We start from the raw sequence: 20,230 nt of genomic DNA, 5'->3' as shown, positions 1-20,230 counted from the left end.
GTATGGACAAACCATGTCAAATTTCCATCTGACAGGGAGTATCTCTAACCTGTTGCAAAGTTTGGTTTCTTTTTTTTTCAAGAAAACACCCACTAATGTAAAACGCAACTCAGATCATTTATGTATTGAGATTTTATTCCACTAGTGAACAATATCATACCCAAAGCTCTTGCAAACGAGTTTATCTACACGATAATGTCCACCCTTTATCCCTCCATTCAGTTTGAATGTCTTAGTAACCCGACCATGTTGTCACTGTTTTTTGTGAATGTCTTCACTGGATTACACCAATGCATATTTCAGTAGTGGATAATGTCATACTAAGAATCACATATGCGGCTGTTATAAACATTTACCACAATTTGAAGCGCCTATTATAAGGTCCCTGTGCACCAATGCTCAATATGGTAAGTTCTGACACATTATCATGTCCACTCACAACATCTGAAGATCAACATTTTTTCTGACTTGACACTTGCCGTTGTGCATCAGACTACTCAAAAATGTCTTTAACACCGTCTTACATTCAAAGGTGCCATCATACTGTCTTGGTCCATGAAAGCATACCGGCAAACCACCTTGACAACGTCGGCATTGCCATTTAGGACGGTTGACCATTGCTGATGCCTTTGGCGACTTCTACGGTGATGTCTTTGGTGATGCCTTTGGTGTTGCTGGTGCACGTGATGTTGTAACTGACTTTGATGGCTGCATCGGGACAAGTTCAGCTTCCCGGTTTTCATGATCGGTGAAACAAACTCCTGGAGATGTTGCCGATGGGTCAGTAGATATATCCCATAAATCAAGATCCCAATTCTCAGCTGAATTGGGGAAAAAGACATCTTGGTTTTTTCTGCATTCTGTGCGCCTGTCTGTTGTAAGACACCTAGCTTCTATCACAACTTTATTTATTAAAAAGAGGTTTTATTAAGAAGACTTGGTGACGTCTTAGAAAATGACGATCGTTTGTTAAACAACTTTTTAATTCGGGTGTCCCAAATTATGAGACACATCATCAGAGTTGGTCTGTCGATTTCATGACGCTGTGCAAAATTTGGTTTTGTTGCAATTATTAGATTTTGTGTTAGTGAGCCATTCATCGGTCTCAATTGGAACTGTAGTTGTATTTTGATGCATGATTCCATCTGCGTCAAAGTTTCTTCATCAGTTCGTCTCTTGAAACACTGGTGACCATGGGCTTGAAGCGTTTTGTGTTGCGGTCTTATCAGCAAGTTTCGAAGAACGCTTGAGGGACTCGGACATATTTGTTGGAGTTAGTAACTTCCAAAAAGTGTACGATATGTAAGAGATCGCGCAAATATAGCATTTTGAGAATTTTGAGCCTTTTATACCGTTTTCCCTTGTGCGTCAAGACAGAAAAGTGTAGTTCATGCGGTCACGAAGTCAAGGACACATCCATGTTGATACAATGGGTGACGTCAGAGAACTTATCCGGTTGAGCTGATTTTTTTTCATTTTACTCGGGTGGTGACGAACACGACTTGATGTTAGGGTTAGGAAGTAGATACCCCAAACTGCTACTCAACAATGCTGTTCATACGTTTGAATTTCCTTCATCCAAAGACAAGTTAATGCAAGTAATCATATAGATAATAAAGATTTGAGAAAAAAAGCTTCCGTCTTTGCTACTCTTCTGACAAATAGTCTCCCGGGCTCTACAGACCTAGCCCTCTGGGTGGGTTGTGCTTCTACCGTGTCTTCCATTGTTATGAAAACATGACCCGTGGTTTGTAGCTTTATTACTTTACCACTGCATGGTGTCAAACATCTGTTTGTTATCAACCATCGAATTACTAATAAATGTTATTGGAAGGTTCTTGTTGTATGCATAGTAACATCTTTCTTGTTTTTCGCTCAAAGTAATTAAGAAACCAGTTCGATATATTTCTATCCAAAATACTTACATATAATGCCTGTAACTCAATGAAGTTATTTGGAAAAAAAACCCGAGGAAATGACAAGCTTTTTCAACGTTTTCTCACAGCCTCGACATGAAAAGGATGTCGTAACACATCTCCATGCTGCTCTCGACCGCCCTCTCCCCCCCTCCCACCCACCCCACCCACCCCTTTTCAACAATAAACAATGAGCCATTCCCACATTGCTCACTCTCGACTACATGTCAAGGGAGGGGTCGTCCTAAAGTGTCTTACTCTTTCAGCACGAAAACACACACACTCACTCACTCACTCTCCAAGATATATCACATACCGACATCGTGAGAAACGTGGTGAATTAAACATCGAATGTACTCAATGTTATTCTTGTTCAATTCAGATCACATCTGACCGCTCTCAGCCTCGCGTAGTAGCATATCACCATATATGGAAAACGTACTACTGCAAACTGTGCCTTGGGGTGTAATGACGGATCTCATTTTAACACATATTTTAATGCAGCATTATGTTTCACCACGTGTCGGAAATTTGTGAACCTACTCCGATTCACAGGCTATGGAATGTCATTTGGTTTTTTGGTTTTTAGTTTTTTGTTGTTGTCAATAACGGTTGAAACAGGACAGTGCAAAACAGCTGACTTTTTTCCATTGCGTGTGACTCATGGAATATACAGGACAATTTTAATGGATAGCAACTTCTTGACTTTATTTTCACGACGTTTCTGGGCTTATCCCAGCCCCCTCATCAGGTTGAGCTGAACAGAACAGTAAGGCTTAACTGTTAACTCTGCCCATGACCTCACAATGCTTATGACGTCACAATGCTTTGACAACATGATACCAGTAGCTAACAGGAATGCTATGGCAACATAATAGAATTAGTAGTGAATGGTTACAACTAACAAGACTCATAGAATGAATACATCTTATTCTGTATATATGGTAGTGGTATTTGTTTAGATTAGAAATGACAGATCCTTATTATACCTAATTGTAAGTTTGGGCATGTACAAAGATTTTTTGATAAATGTATTGTATGTATAGCATGTAAAGTAATACTATTAACAGTACATAGAAATTATTTTTCATCCATTAGTGCCCTTGTCGGTCTCTTTACTGCGCTTTTTTGGTGATGCACCAGGCACTAGGGAGGTAAACCCCTAGATCTCTGTTGATCTCCGGTACTAATGTTACAACGAAGAATTGACGTTGGACACCAAGATTTTAGAGTGTTGCCAGTTGATAGAGTGATTTTTATTTTTAACAATGTGTCCTGAGAGTGCAGATTTAAGGTCACATTTTTCATCTGAAGTTTTGTGTTCTTTTAGTCTAATGTTGAAAGGTCAGCAAGTTTGTCCAATGTGGCTGCTTCCACAATCACAGGAAATTTTGTATATACATCCTCTGGAATTGGAGTCATTCTGGTTATTGCCACCAATCCCATTTGCTCTCAGGATGGTTTTTAAAGTTTTATCAGAATAAAATGTCACATCCAAACTTGTAATTCTGAGTACAAATGAGAGAGGTGGCAGCAACCAGCACTCCGTTAAAGAATTGCACAGGTGCAACGTGATTACAGAATGCCCTTTGACCTTTCTGACCAGTGAACTCCTTTCCCCTCTCCACACTGAAGACTCCAGGCATGCCATTCATTAAAAACACTGCCGCCCTATAGTCGCTAGCAGAAATGCCCATATATGGATATGCTTACTATGTCTCGTTTTGATTTAATTAACAATCATACAGTGACTACCTTCACTGCACCTAATTAAGTCATTGTGTTTCATCATTGATGACCTATGGCATCAAGCAAATCATGCCTATCAGTTATACGAGAGCTCATTAATCGCATCCAGCTGTGCACACAGATGGTTCTACGACCGACCATGTGTAGAAACGGACCAATCAGCACTTAGCGCGCGCGTTTTTTGACACCAGGTTTTAATCGCGTGTACTGTTGCCATATATGGGAATGTCACTACGCTACTTACTATACATTGTTTTCCATTACTGAAGGCACTGACCCTTAATTGCATAAGTGCATAAGGTTAATCATTGGTGACCTCACCTTGTTGATCCATGACATCATGCATATATACGTGCATATTAATGAGTTATTGTGCATTTTAATTATCCTGATGACGTCGCACTTCCGGTCACATTACCGCAGCCTCCTCAATGAGGCTCTGAACTTATTAAATTTACCCTACCCTAGTCACGGGTACGTTCATCACTGACCCTTAATACTTTATTTAGTCTCTGAGCGCCTTTGATAAACGATCGCAAGCATTTGGTTGTAACGTTCCCCACACTGGCTTTATTTACAATTACATGCTATTAGATATGTGGGTTGAGTATAACGCCTCCATGGACATTATCCAAGCTGCATTAAGTTTCTACGGTTAATTATAAACTACGGGGCAATAGGACCTTATCATTGATGTCTCTTGACCAAAAGTAAAAACAGAGATTTATGAAAATGAATTTGTACGAACAGAAATAATTTGACTGAAAAGTCACAGCACTTTCATTTACAACAAACTGTGGGTCACAAAAAAATAATTACAGATATCACAGTTCGTTCAAGTGCATAAAAATCACATAATGATTATGGAATCAGAGTACACGTCATCAGTCTCTGTCTAATTAAATGCCTGTATATCTGATTAATACGTTGACGTTGTCTTACTTGCATCTTGTACTCGGTCATGACCCTTACTTCTGTGGGCTGTTAAAGAATTACTGAAGCATGTGTGTTCCCCGCGTGCCGAAAGTGTATTGTCATTTTAATCATCTTGTGACTGAAGGCAAGAATTTTATGGATGTCAACTGCTTTTTCATCAGGTGAATGAAGGAGTAAATTACGACTTCTACACGCCACGCAAAGACTCTATCCTGTGAGAAATTCGCAAATGTCCTGACAATTAACTGCTTCTGACTTGTGTGACGACTGTTTTTCTCCTTTGGTGTTTAGACTAATTAGCCTGACTGGCTCATCGAACAGATATCTGTTTTCAGGTATCGTTGGGAGCAGTTTTGTTTGACAAAAATGGAGTTAGCTACTTGCCTTTGACTTTTCATCCCTGGGTTTTTTCCATTAGTTACCAATTAGTCGCCAATTTTATCACAATCAATCAATTTATTTCGTGAAATTGCCTTAGGCTCGCGTACAAAAACATTATAATAGTATTTTACAACACATAGTTTTGTACTACATATATCGTTTACGTAATGCTATCTTTTACATAATATGCACAAGTGGTAGCAAACTGAAACGTATTACATAGTGTATTGATGAAATAATGCTTATTGATGTACACTGCCTACACATGCCTTAAATCACAATGGTCGCCAATTTTATCCCATTCTCGATATCTGAAATAGCTAATATATCCTTATCGACTTCGTTGTTGCACCATTCTGGGCATAAACTTGTAAATATGTTTTGTGCGCCAAACATCTCCGCATGAATTGAACACCTTACATGATACATCATGAAGCATGGAATTCTAACACTTCATTATAAACACACAAATATTGTTTCTTACAACCAACCATCATAGCAAGAATAAGTATAGCGGGTTGAGTAAATTGAGTTTGTGATAGAGATTTTTTAATTAACCATTTGGTGAAACCCAGCAGCACGGGTTTGATGCGGACAGTGGAAACCTAGAACCCCAAGCAGACAACTAGTCATTGGCCCTCAGACGACTGAAATCCTCTAGAACTATTTTGAGATCCTGGACGTAGAGTGTACATCACAGACCCATCAGCTATCTAGACAGCCAAGCTTGGAGAAATTCCTCAAGTTGAAAGGCGGAATCCTAAGGACTGATAGGTTTTAGTGTCTTCTCTGGTGCCATTAGCTTAAATGCAATAACGCTTCGCAGAAAAAGTGTAGCAGTATATACATTTATAGTTCCGTTAGGCTGTTCTGAATTGTATTGACTGCGTAGTTATTTGTCAAGCATTTCCTGTGGGATGTAAGGCGTGCTTCTGACATTTGCTTACGCATGAAGAGACATCAGGTATTTAAAAGAACATATAAGCGACTGTTTGTCTGTTTGCTATTCGCGTTTCAGGCTAGCCATGTGGTATCATATCACCAGTCGGGTTTGGGTCTTGTGTCGTCTTGTATTACATGGATTTTTGCTTTTGGACTTTCCCCAAACAGCAGAGAAAATATGCACTGACAGTGTACAATTTGTGGAAAAGGGAATAAAAATGTTAAATGCTGAAATCCTGTCAACAAATGCCAGTGGACTGACGATCTGTTCACGCTACTGTCTTGGTAAAAAGTACTGTATGTCATTTAACTATGATCCAAATACACAACAATGTGATCTCAACTATAAGTCGTCTGACAGCACAGACGCAAACATTGGAAGTTGTTCAAGCTGTCTCTTCTCGGACATTCAACACTGGCCACAACGACTGTCTGCTATGTGTTCCAACCATCTGTGTCCTCTCAATACCATTTGCATTCCTGATGGAGACGCTCCAGTTTGTAAGGTGTCTGGTTGTTTAACGACGGATCTGCCTGCCGTTCCCCATGCAGTTCTGAATACCACAGTATCGGCTCGGGAGCTTCCTATAGGAACTGTTGTGAAGTATATGTGTGAAACCGATTTCCACCCAGAAGCCATTGCGTCATGTGGGGTGAGTGGAAATTGGTCCTACACAGGTTGCCGTTTAGCTGTACCATCATCCTGTCTTGAGGTGAAGCAGTGTGGGCCGTCCAGTGCTGATGGGGAATACTGGATTAGGTTGCCTAACTTCGATTTCTATCCAATTCGCATCTACTGTCACAATATGACAAGCGGGAATCCTGAAGAATTCCTGACACTTCACCATGAAAATTATGGTATTTACCCCAGTAAGACTAACCGGCATTGCAAGGGGGAAACATATTTGTATCAGACTTGTGAAGGCCGTCAAGGTGAAGTATGGTACTCGAAAATTAGAGTTGATCCAGTCACGATGTACGTGTCAGTTGATGACACCACGTATGCAAACATTTCACAAACACCTCCTAAGTACGGACACGCGAAAGATTGCTATGGTAGCAACGAAGATTTGAAGGTCAGGCCTTGTGGAACGAAAGGGGAATTCATCATCGATCTGCGAGGAACAGGATGGATCGTGTCAAAAGACCAACAGTGGGTAACTGTAGGCTACAAACCAGCTATAGAGACTCTGACTAGACGTGCTGAGGAAGCTGTTATTCATCTGAAATGTGGTGGATTTGCAGGAGGTTGTATTCCCAAGGGCATGTTGGCATTAGTAACGAATGTGTTAGACAATATCACTGTCAAGTACCAGTGTAACTAACGAATGTGAATGTCATAGACGATGACTTGTCATTAAGACAGACCCTTTCCCTTTACATTAACAGTAGATGTATTTTTTTTTATGTTTATCGATTCTGATCCCTTGATCAATGTAAGTATCGGTTTTAGCAGTGCAACAACCTGTGCAGATTATTACAAAATCTCCAATACTTATCCGTCCCATAAGCGTTGTACATTTCTGTTCTTTGAAAAGAATTCCAATAGTATTTTGTCTTTTTTTCATTGAAAGTTTTGTGCGTTAAGTCAAAGGTGTCTTTCGCAGGTAGAAACATTTGAAAGGACATATACATTTCTTAAAAACGCAAAAACAACCCCAGAGCAATGAAACATGATTCTACAGCCTCTATATTTGTATGTTTATCACTAACTGATAGCATCACCTATGTCTTCACTACAATAAAATTACAAAAAGGTAAATATATGTTCTGTCATTCCTTCCTTCATATGTTTCTTCCTTCACGTGATTGACATTTAACTATGACTGTGTATTTGATATGTGTTTTCGAATAGCATATTTGTGGCATAAATAACACAAACAAAAACAGAAACACGAATTTGTAGTTTGCAATCCTGTATCTGAATACACATAGTCGTGGTAAGCAAGTATAGAGGTGTTGCTCCAGTTCAAGTTTGTGACGCATGACGGTTAAACGCTGTAAGATTTTCCATTGCGCTTTAGTCACGTATAGGATCCTTGAAGGTCTGCGGTATAAAAGACCTTCAGTAACCCATGCTTGCCGTAAAAAGGCGACTATGCTTGTCGTAAGAGGCAACTAACAGGATCGGGTGGTCAGGCTCACTGACTTGGTTGACACATGTCATCATTCCCAAATTATACAGATCGATGCTCATGCTGTTGATCGCTGGATTGTCTGCTCCAGACTCGATTATTTACAGACCACCTCAATATAGCTGCAATACTGCTAAGGGTGGTGTAAAACTACTCACTCAGTCAGTCAGTAAGACATGCATAGAGCCTGCTTCAACGCTGCTCTAACGGCATTAAAACCGATTTAGGAAAGTTCGTCTGTGTTTACCATGAGGTGTGAGTTCCCTTGAGAGAGAGCACATGCGATTCACTGCAGTTTTAGATCAGATCTCAGTCCGTCCATCACGGTGTTTTTTACGGACTCTTCTCCCATGTATAGAGAGAATAAATGTCGTGTTATCACAAAAATTCCATTGGATTGTGGATAATGAAGGATTATGGATCAGCCACAACCGTGAATGTTACTGTATTTATGAAAGTCTAGAGTCCTTTTATATCACTGGATGTCAGATCCATGTGGGAGGAATGCTCGAAGTGCGATTTGTTGGGTTTTTTTTATATATCTAGTCAAGGACATGCCGTGTCCAGTGTGGCTTTAAGGTTTTTCTTTTATAACTACTGTGACTACTGTTATTGTTTTGGTGTATTTTCTATGTTTACCATTGTGTTTATCAAGGGACATACAGGATGTGTCTATACATTCCAATTCAATGATCTGATTTCTTTAAACAGTAATATTTCTCATTAACTCGATGTAAACGGGTGCAGACAGTTAAACCCTTTGGTTTACTTTTTGGTTCACAATGTCGATAAACATCATGATACTGTCGGTTTCAAATGCATTCTGGTGCTTCAGATACTCAATAACACCCGTAAATTGGCCAACACATGATGTTTATCTCCTAATTGTAAACTGATGGACAAAAGAAACGCTGGCAACATTTTTTCTTATGAAATGAAAACGTAAGACAATATATGTAAGCAATTATGACTGTATATCAAAGAGATGGTAACTGGCAACAGGTGTACACGCTCTAACAAAAATATGGTGGATATTTAAGACATTATAATGAATTTTGTTCAACCAGTTGGATTGTCCATAAGTCGATCACACCGAAATCACCCAAAATTAAGAAAATGTCATCAGTATGGAGTGTGTCCACCTCTAGCACGAATGCACGCCCTGACACGACGTCTAACAGATGTAACCAGTCTACTGACAGTTGCTGGAGTGATTTGACGCCACTCCTCTTGCAGGGCTTGCGTTAACGTCTGTCGGTCATGAGGACGTTGTTGACGTTGCTTAAGACGTCTCCCGAGATGATCCCACAGATGTTCTATCGGATTCAAGTCGGGGGATCTGGCTGGCCAAGGAAGAACCTGGATGTTATTAGCGTTCAGAAAGTCCCTTGTAACACGTGCACTGTGTGGAGTGGCGTTATCCTGTTGAAACAGAGTTCTTGGATTATTCTGAATGAAGGGAAGCACGACTGGTCTCAATACCTGGTTGATATATCCTTGAGCATTTAGATTACCATTAATGACAACCAAATCAGTCTTCCTGTCACCACAAATACCGCCCCATATCATCACACTGTCGCCACCATCGGGTTGCACCTCTTGAACACATCAACGTGACGTCCGTTCCCCTCTACGTCTGTACACGCGCACACGGCCGTCAGCATTGAAGAGTTTGATTCTGCTTTCATCCGAAAAAACACTCTGTCCCACTGTCGTCTTTGCCAGAGTTGCACAGTTCGAGCCCACCTCAATCGGTTCCGTCGATGTTGCAGGGTCAAGGTCATTCCTCTGAATGGTCGATAAGCCCTCAGTCCATAATGGCGGAGACGTCGGGCCACGGTCTTCCTGCTGATGGGGTGTTGTAGTGCATCTCTTGCTGATGACGTAACAGTGAGGAATCTGTTACGAAGGTGAAGCAGACGTAAATAGCGGTCTTCATTTTGCGTTGTTACCCGCGGTCTTCCACTCCGTGGTCTGTCTGATGTCTGACCAGTCTGTCTAACACGTTGCACTAGTCTCTCTATCGTGGTTTTATGACAGCCCATGATTGTCGCAACCCTGGACTGGGTTGCACCCATCTCCAGCATTCCTATCGCTCTCTCGCGCTGTACAGATGTTAAATGTGGCATTCTTGTTCATCAAATGTAAACGGTCGAATGTCAGAGAAGAGTTTTAGTCATTATTTATACCCGATCTTTGCACGAAATTTTCGTAAAAGTACTTTTGAAATTATATGCAAAAACGCAGATTTCACCCAAAAATCATGCTGCACGTTCATTACATGTTATCAGCCACGAAGGTTGGGTTTGCAAGAATGTTCCTATATTGCTGTAAACAATGTTTTTGAGTTTGAATCAGTTTTGCAACCAGGTTTGTGAAACCAGCGTTTCTTTTGTCCGTCAGTTTATATGTTTTGGTTATGGAAATAGTTGATCCGTAAGGTCTGTCTGCTTTCGGCATAATTCTATTTGCTTGAATTTCATCTGTGAATCTAAGTTTAAGTATTTTCTTTTTAAAATAAATGTTTACATAACTTGCTTCACGTTATGTTAATGCTGCTTTTTCCCAATCAAACGTTAACAAATCGGGGAAAGTATTATTTTAAGATGCTTATTCACAAGCGGTAACAAAATTGTTTATGTGGGTTGTGATGGTATACTAGTTAAAACATAAATGTTTAAATGTGAAGAATTAAGGAGTGAGTGAGTGAGTGAATTTAGTTTTACGCCGCAATGAGCAACATTCCAGCTTAATGGCGGCGGTCTGTAAATAATCGAGACAATCCAGTGATCAACAACATGAGCTTCGATCTGCGCAATTGGGGACCCGACGACATGTCCCAACCAAGTCAGCAAGCCTTGCCACCCGATCCCGTTAGTCACCTCTTACGAGAAGCATAGTGGCCTTTTATGGCAAGCATGGGTTGCTGAAGGCCTATTCTACCCCGCGACCTTCATGGGTCAAGAATTCAGGAGCATATATAAAATGACTTCAGTGTTTTAATATTCAATTTGAGGGAAACACTGGCCCAACTACCTATAGCCACTAATTCAAGACCTAACACCACCGCATTCATATATCAGTGCAGTATCCAAGGTGAACAAGCAACGGCGTTCTTACACAGATCTACGGCCGCGTTCATATATGCATGCGGTATCCAAGGTAAACAATGGTATAGCAACTGTGTTCATTCAGGAACGCCGTTGGTTTCACTTGCACCTCTACGATGCCAACAAAACATTTCTACAACTTGCGGGATATGAACTCACAATGCACAGCTGGACTGCACAAGTCCGTGCCTTAACTGACTGAACTACACAAGACGGAGAGGAATGATCTTTGTTTACTGGGTCCATCTTGATATTAACATTGTGATTTCACCTCCTCGATGTACATTTAGACAGTTGTTCCACATATAGTATTAACAGTGCAACATGATTCCAGTGCATGATTTGAAAAAGCAAGCAAGTGAACGTGGAGTGCGAGGGTATTCTCGTATGAGAACACGTGAGTTACTAGATTATTACGTTTAAGGTATAAAAAAAACACCTACTGTGAAAGAACCTATAAAGGAAGCTCGTGAATGAGGAATGTGAGGGTATTCCTGTATGAAGAAACCTCAGCTCATCAAATTACTAAAGGAACAACATCCTAATGAATTACAATTCACGCCTACTGAGCTTGCTGTAGGAAAATATTTTCGAGGTTTGAAGATGGAAGTTCAAAGAAATATAGACGTTAGAGATATAAAACAATTGGTATTTCATAAAGTGAACAAAGAACTGAAAGATTTAAGAGGTATTAAATTTCAACTAAGGTTAGAGATGGCACTAGAGAAACAACAGGCGAGTGGAGTAACTGAATACATCAATGTTTACTTCAGAGGTAATCAGGAGGTTACGATGCTATTGGATACTATCGATTCTTCTATTGACAGGTCGTTCGAAAAAATTCGGGAAACACTAGAACGTTACACTAATAGGGGGTCTGGCTGGATTGTTGATAAGATTAACATGGTTTACCTGGATATAGCAAATTATGTACCGCTGAGAGGTGGAAAGTCTATACCTGTCCCTAAATATTTTAAGGATCAACAGGCTATAGTTAACGTTGAAAATGAAGGTGATGATTGTTGGAGGATAGCGGTAAGAGTCTCTAAGTTTCCAACTAAAAAACATTCCAACTGCCTTTCAGTTATCCAAAAGATGACTGGATCAAGGGGGAAGGTGTAGAGGAACCCATCCCCATCTCTCAGTTCAGAAAAGTAGCAAAAACAGAATCCAGATTTGGCTACAAACGTATTCGGGCACGAAAACGTAATAGTGCACAGGATAAGCCTTTTAATATATAAGGAGGGTAGAAAATTGATTAATCTGTTTCTACTGTTGATAAACACCATGCAACATCAGCTTGCCAACATCAGACTGAATCACAAACAATATCTCCTGTTGTGAAAAGCCCTTGTCAAAAAGTAGATTACAGACAAAAATCTGATCGAGTACAAAAGGGATCACGTGATCCTGTGCAAATCTATAACAAGTTTCAACTTTTAGAAGACATGGACGTCTCTCCTCATCCCCGTGTGCGAAATAGAAGCAGTTCGCCTCGGAAGGGGAAAAGTCGGTCCCCAGTACTACCTCCTGCTATTAAATGAACAATAACTCCTTAATCCAATGGAGTTGCAGTGGACTTAGGACCAGTTTTAATGAAGTACAACACTAGCACAGGATTGTAAACCATCAGCATTTAGTTTTCAAGAAACGTACTTGAAACAAAATGATAAGTTCGAATTGCGTAGATACCATTCTTATCATTCTTTTTCACCCCATGGTGACAAAGACACTGGTGGATCTTCCATATTGGTGAGACATGGTATTATTCATAGCCCTGTTCCTCTTAAAACCAATCTTCAGGCTGTTGCTGGTCGTCTTACTTTACATATAACCCTTACTCTTTGTTCCTTGTATATCTCCCCATCTTCCATTCTCCATCAGAATGATCTTCAAGATTTGTATGACCAATTACCAAAACCCTGTATCATAATGGGTGATCCCAATGGCCATAACCCATTATGGGGAAGTCCTGATACCAACAGTAAAGGGAAAGTTCTTGAAGAGTTTATATCTGATAATAATTTATGTATATTCGATGATGGCTCTGACACATATTTACATCCTGCAACGGGAACATGTTCTTCCTTAGACCTGTCACTCACTGATTCAAACGTTTATAATGAGTTTGAATGGTCAGTCCATAATGATCTTTGTGGTAGTGACCATTTTCCAACAGTACTTACAGCAATTAACCCTTCCGATGATCCGCCTGTAACAAGATGGAATTTTTCAAAGGCCAATTGGCCATTATATTAGGCCACCTGCCTTAAACTTAAACCAGATCTTTTCATGGATGTACCTTATCCAGTTAAAATGTTCTCGTACAAACTAAAACATATAGCTGGTGAAACTATTCCTAAGTCCTCTGTAAATCCGCACATCCGTAAACCATGGTTTAATGATGAATGCAAACAGGCTCTGAAAAAGAGGAAGAAAGCAGAAAAATATTTTCGTCTTCATCCCACTGTTCATAACTTAAATAATGTAAAAATCAGTTACGCTAAAGCTCGACGAACGTTTAAACACATTAAACGTCATAATTTGAAAAATTACGTTTCCAAACTAAATTCCTGTACTCCTATGTCAAGGGTATGGAATATGATCCAAAACATTAAAGGCAAGGGCTCCAAATCCAGTAGTATTCAGCATCTCAAAAATGATAACATACTAACTGAAAAATTTGATATTGCAAACAAGTTGGGTGAAACTTTGGCTAAACATTCGTCCTCCTCAAACTATCATCCAAAATTCCAGACTTATGAAACACACCAAGAGAAGAAACCAGTGAATGTTAAATCTGATAATGGTGAAGATTATAATGAGGTATTTTCATTACATGAACTTCAGACTGTGCAATCACAAGCTCACGATACTGCAACAGGACCTGATGATATCCATTACCAACTCTTAAAACACTTGCCTGAATCATGTCCCGAAACGTTACTTGGCATTGTTTACCATATTTGGATAACACAGCACTTTCCCCCTTCGTGGCGAAAAACCATAGTTGTTTCTATTCCAAAGCCTGGGAGGGATCATACAGATCCGTCACTATACCGACCTATTTCCTTAGCTAGCTGCGTTAGCAAAACCATGGAGCAAATGGTAAATAATCACTGAATTTGGTTTTTGGAAACCAACAATCTGATTACTGATTTACAATGTGGTTTCCGTAAAAACCGAAGCACAATTGACCACTTGGTTCGTTTGGAATCATTTATATCAATCTTTTTTGATCTCGAAAAAGCATATGATACTATTTGGCAGAATGGTATTTTAAAAGATTGACATTCTTTTGGGTTGAGAGGTCGCTTGCCTCAGTTTATATCTAATTTTTTAAATGACAGACTGTTTCAAGTACGTGTGGGATCAACCCTCTCAGACTATTTTCATCAAGATCAGGGTGTTCCACAAGGCAGTACTTTGTCTGTGACTCTATTTAGAATTAAAATCAATAGTCTTTCTAAGGTTTTAAGTGATTCAGTAGATGGATCACTATTTGTGGATGATTTTAATGTTTCTTGTAGAGGTAGAAATACGCATACAATAGAGAGGCAATTACAAATTTGTCTCAATAAAATTGAAAAATGGTCACTTGAAAACGGGTTTAAATTTTCTATAACAAAAACAAATTGCTTGCATTTCTGCAGAAAGTATAAACCGCATAAAGATCCAGAATTATTTTTAAATGACACCCCCCATCAAAGTAGTAAAGGAGGACAAGTTCTTGGGTCTTATATTCGACTCACATCTAACTTTTCTACCCCACATTAAATCCCTTAAAACTAAATACCTGAAGGCACTTGATTTGTTAAAAGTTGTTTCCAATTCAAAGTGGGGATGAGACCAAACTACCCTACTCCACTTATACAGATCTCTCATCCGTTCGAAACTTCATTACGGCTCCATCGTTTATGGTGGAGCCTGTAAAAGCAACCTCAAAATACTTGATTCTATCCACCATCAAGGTCTCCTATTGACAGTCTTTATGTCGAGGCCGATGAGCCATGTCTTACTCAACGACGTATAAAACTGTCCTTACAGTATATAACAAAACTATATTCTAATGAGGACAATCCTGCATTTAACTGTTTTTAATTCTCTTTATGAGGACTTATACAATAAAAAGTCTCCTCTTGTTCCGCCTCTGGGACTTAGAGTGAAACCTTTTCTGTCTCCTTGTGGCATTGAGCTAGCCAATATATTTCCTTCCCGTCTACTTTCGTCTCCACCTTGGCAGTTAGTTAGACCCGAAGTTGACCTAATACTGACGAGGTTTAAAAAATCAGAAACAAATGAACTACAATATAAACAAGAATATAATCAATTAAAAAGTAACTATAATACATACAAATCTTTATTTACAGATGGGTCCAAGCATGAAGGCGCAGTGGCTTGTGCCACTGTCATTGGATCCAGAACAATATCTTTCAGATTACCGGATAATAGTTCTATTTTCACAGTGGAAGCAAACGCTATATTAACGTCTCTTAAATATATTGAAAGACATCCTAGACATAAACAGTATATAATCTATTCTGTTTCTCTTTCTTGCCTCCAGGCAATGAAAAACATCCATGTAAACATCCACTTTAAATAGAAATAATTGAATTATATAATAATCTTGCTACTGGCCAATGCGACATCGTCTTTTGTTGGTTACCAAGCCATGTAGGCATTTCTGGCAACACCATGGCCGATCTTGCTGCCAAGGCAGCACTCAAAAATCTGTGACTCCACTTCTTATTTCATACTCTGATGATAAAGCTACAATTAGATCGTATATCCGAGATCTGATGCAAAAGAGGTGGGACACCCAAGTGGATGTAAATAAATTACATGCAATAAAACCTTATATTGGTTATACCCACTTTGGTTGTCAGTCCAGATTTGAGGAGGTCATTATGTGGTGATGTCGTATTGGCCATACGAGATATACTCATGAATACCTTTTGAAAGGTGAGGATCCTCCGTTCGGCATCCCTTGTGATGAAAGAATCACAGTCAAGCATGTCTTGCTTGACTGTGTTGAGAATTCCATCACAAGGGATCAGTATTTTAATTCACAAACTATGAAAGATCTTTTTAGCAATATTAGCCCTCATTTAGTTATTGCGTTTTTAAAGGAATTAGATTTGTTAACTGAACTGTAAATAGATAAATATTTTAAGATTGGAAGATTAAGTTAGTAACTCAAACCGTTAGTGGAAAATTCTAGGGCATTCACAAGAGCTCCACCAACCATCATTACTATCATGGCCATATTATATACATTACTTTAAAATACTTTCAGATATAATACCTTGTTTTAACAGAACGTCCTTGGTGGCCATCGCCTTACCAATGTTTATAGTAAGCATAAAACTATCTTGCAGGTCGAAGTCGAGTTTTATAGTTGGTTGTTTTACTGCTAATCTGGAAACCACTTATATGTGGTATGGTACGTTTTTCCATAAGTATGTGTTAAAAGGCGAAGATCCTCCGGTTTGTATCCTTTGTGATGAGGAAATCACGGTCAAGCATCTCTTGCTTGACTGTATTGATTTTGCCATCACAAGGGATAAATATTTCCGTGTCAAATCAATTAAGGATCTTTTTAATAAAATAAATTATCATTTAATAAATGGTTGTTTAAAAGACATAGAACTGATGTATAAATTTTGAATAATATGTTTTGTACATGGGAAACTGTTATTTCATTAATGGTAGTCTAAATTAGCAAGTGCGATTGTTTGTGGCCGTGCCTTCAAAGTGGGGTTAAAGTACCGTAAAATGATTGTCCTCCTGAGAGGGTACATAAGTCCAAAAGCATTTGAAGTAAATTTAAGTTTTCCAGCTTTTTAATCGTAGAATAGGTGTGTTTTTACTTTATGGCTAGATTTGTCTAAATTGCTAACAGCTGAAGGGATGATGTAAATCCAACTAGGGTCCATGCAGGAAGCAAATGTACTGTAAGTCTACCTTCAGTTGTTGGCAACATGTAGCTCATTTTTATATTGTACTGTCCTCTATAGATACAATGTTTTAGGTCTATTCACTACTTTCACATTCTACTCTGTGAGATCCTAGTTAGTTTTACTGTCCTTCGTTGACAGGGTTTTACAATGTATGTGCTTTTAATTCATTTATATTTTCATAATTACTTTCATGATATGGCTGCAATATAATAGTGTAATTTTCAATCTGTAATAAACACTGGAGGTGTGGATGTATCCCCAACAGGTTATATACTCGAAGTGGACTTAGAATATCCAGAGGAATTGCACACATTGCAAAACAGCTACCCCCACACGTTTGAGGGTTAACCAAGACTTGATGTCCGAGTACCAAATACACTTGATGTATGGGCCGCTGACAAATGTTGAAAAACTGGTACCGAATTTGATGAACAAAACAAAGTATATCATTCACTATCGTAATTTGCAGCTGTATCTGTCGCTGGGTATGAAGCTGACTTAAGTTCATAGTGCGATCAAAGCCGCTGGATGGAACCATACATCAGGATGAACACGGACCTGAGAAAGCTGGCCACCAACAACTTCGAGAAAAAAACCTGTACAAAGTAATGAACAACTCCGTATTTGGCGAAACGATGGAGAATTTAACGTGAGGTTACCTGATGTATGACTTTTACCACAACGAGCTCAAGAAGCAGTACGGTGGCAGGTGTGAAATGTTGTACACGGATACGGCTTCCCTACTGATGGTGAACCGAGGACGTGTACGAGGATATGAAAACAAATCTACATCTATACGACGCCAGTGATTACCAGGGAGACCACTCCATGCATAGCCAAGTCAACAAAAAGATGCTAGGTAAGATGATGGATGAATGTGCGGGCATACAATCACCAAATACATTGGATTGAGACATAAGATATATGCTATCAAAAAGCAGACGACGCTGAAATAAGAAAGGCTAAAGGTATGAAAAAGAACATGTTGAAACGACATATCAAGTATACCCTCTACAAACACGTCCTATTCGAGAAGAAAACATTCAAACACCAGATGAACACATCATAAGATATACGGGTTGACTTTAAATAAGACTTCTCAGACATAGCCAGCTGATACAAGGAAGCCGAACCCTTGACTGAAGGATGGGACTCAAGCAGCCCGCAGACTCGAACGCATATGCAAATGCAGTCCGCAGCAGACGTGGCCCTCGGAGCTGCAAGTCAATCCAGGTCATTCCAGGTCGTGAATTCCTTGTGTCACAACTGCTCACCAAACACAATGTCAAGTTAAGGCTTGGTGCGGCCGGAGAACATTGAAGTCAAGCTATAGTCGAGAGATTCGATCACTCCATAGGCGAATGTTTGTTTGCACTCCAATATTCACGTGATTTAGAATTAGCACACCCCCCACCCCCCCAACCCCGAAACACTGAATGGGTAGTACGACTTCCTCAGGTGGTCTACTCGATATGAGACCAGTCGAAACAATACATATGAAATTCGTTGTATCAGAGGCAGCAGCACCCCATTGTAAAAAAGAAAAAAAATTCCAGATCGCGAGATTGTTAGATGTTTACATCAACCAGGTGAATACGAGGGAGACACCCGTAAACGTGCAACAGATCCTGTCTGGTCTATGAAAACGTACAATATCCATGGAGTGGATATTAAAAATGGGGAATCTAACCTATACTTTTTGGAAAATGGGCCACGTAGAGGGCTCATACGTGAGGAACTACAAATCATACCTTGATCTTTAACAAGCGTTTAACTTCGCGGATGTAGTTTGTTTTTGTTTCTCGTAAATAAGCTGAAATCGTTTTTTATCCGCGCCATGGGCTTTACATAAGTGGTAATGACCTTTCACTCCTATACCATTCGCCGACCACATATAGTTAGTATAACCTTTACGGTGAAAACAACAATAACCCTCATTGTGGCCCTTTTTACCACAAATTTCAGTTTTCCCCATAAGTACCCATTGCAAATATACGATACTGTTCTCATTTTTTTAGGTATAATAATAATTTGTGTAATCAGTCTAATTGCTTAACAATTAACTCTGTCGCTGCAAAACCAAGTGCCACAAAGACCAACTCCCAATCTTTCTGAAGCTCTGAAGGAGTGTAATACTGAGACATCGTTGGTGCATTACCTAATGGTTCCAGTTGTTTACCGGTTAAGACGTAGTATTCTTTCATAGCTTCATCGACGTCCTTGAAAGTTCTAACGGAATGATTTCGCGTTGGAGTTGATGATTGATAAAATCTAGTCTCTTCATTTGTCTCAGAGCGTATTCAGCCTGTGTGGCCTGTAGTTTTTCTACAGCTATATTGTGTCATTTTTGTTCCACTTCTACTTCAGCCACGTTTGACTCTCTTAATTGAGAAAAAAGAAAATTACTCCCGGAAAATTCTAGGGCATTCACAAGAGCTCCACCAACCATCATTACTATCATGGCCATATTATATACATTACTTTAAAATACTTTCAGATATAATACCTTGTTTTAACAGAACGTCCTTGGTGGCCATCGCCATACCAATGTTTATAGTAAGCATAAAACTATCTTGCAGGTCGAAGTCGAGTTTTATAGTTGGTTGTTTTACTGCTAATCTGGAAACCACTTATATGTGGTATGGTACGTTTTTCCCTCAGACATAATATGTTGATGAAAATGTAATTTTGATTATAACATGATATGAGGGTCGATCTCCTGGGTTGGTGGCTGTGGTTGGGGGTAAGGCTCCCACTTTGGTTTCAATAACATTATATAAGAAAACAGCGGCTACTACACGACCTACGGTCACCCATGTCTGGTACCTCCGCATGTAATTATTGTTTGTGTGCTAAGACGTTCTTTTACCAGCATCAGCTCTTTTTTGGTTCTTCTTATTGGTGACATACGTCACTGGCTCTTGGGCGTGCAGCTGGCTGTCCGCACACCGGGGGTGTTGGGGTAACCCTGACAGCTCCGGTGTTTTCTCCTTGGTTATCTCTTCCTGGGCAGCATCTATCTTGTATAATATTATTTGTTTTATTAAATTTACAATGCTTTGCCATGATGATCGCTGCCGTCATCGGGACTAGATACATAC

At 39.5% G+C, this 20,230-nt stretch overlaps 1 protein-coding gene across 1 annotated transcript; it reads left to right on the top strand.

Annotated features, from left to right (window-relative positions):
* Positions 1 to 6,007: 6,007 nt before the first annotated feature.
* On the top strand, positions 6,008 to 7,249 carry LOC137277332 (A disintegrin and metalloproteinase with thrombospondin motifs 9-like). Its single transcript, XM_067809022.1, has one exon. It carries the CDS (start codon positions 6,008 to 6,010, stop codon positions 7,247 to 7,249), a length of 1,242 nt encoding a protein of 413 aa, XP_067665123.1.
* Positions 7,250 to 20,230: the final 12,981 nt, after the last annotated feature.

This window comes from Haliotis asinina, chromosome 1 (assembly GCF_037392515.1).
Source record: "Haliotis asinina isolate JCU_RB_2024 chromosome 1, JCU_Hal_asi_v2, whole genome shotgun sequence".
NCBI lineage: Eukaryota > Metazoa > Mollusca > Gastropoda > Lepetellida > Haliotidae > Haliotis > Haliotis asinina.
The sequence above is the reverse complement of the archived record's forward strand: the minus strand, read 5'-3'. Positions and strand labels throughout refer to the sequence as shown.

Excerpts from the sequence above, each read along its gene's own strand:
- LOC137277332 (XM_067809022.1), top strand. The coding sequence starts at position 6,008 with ATGTGGTATCATATCACCAGTCGGGTTTGGGTCTTGTGTCGTCTTGTA.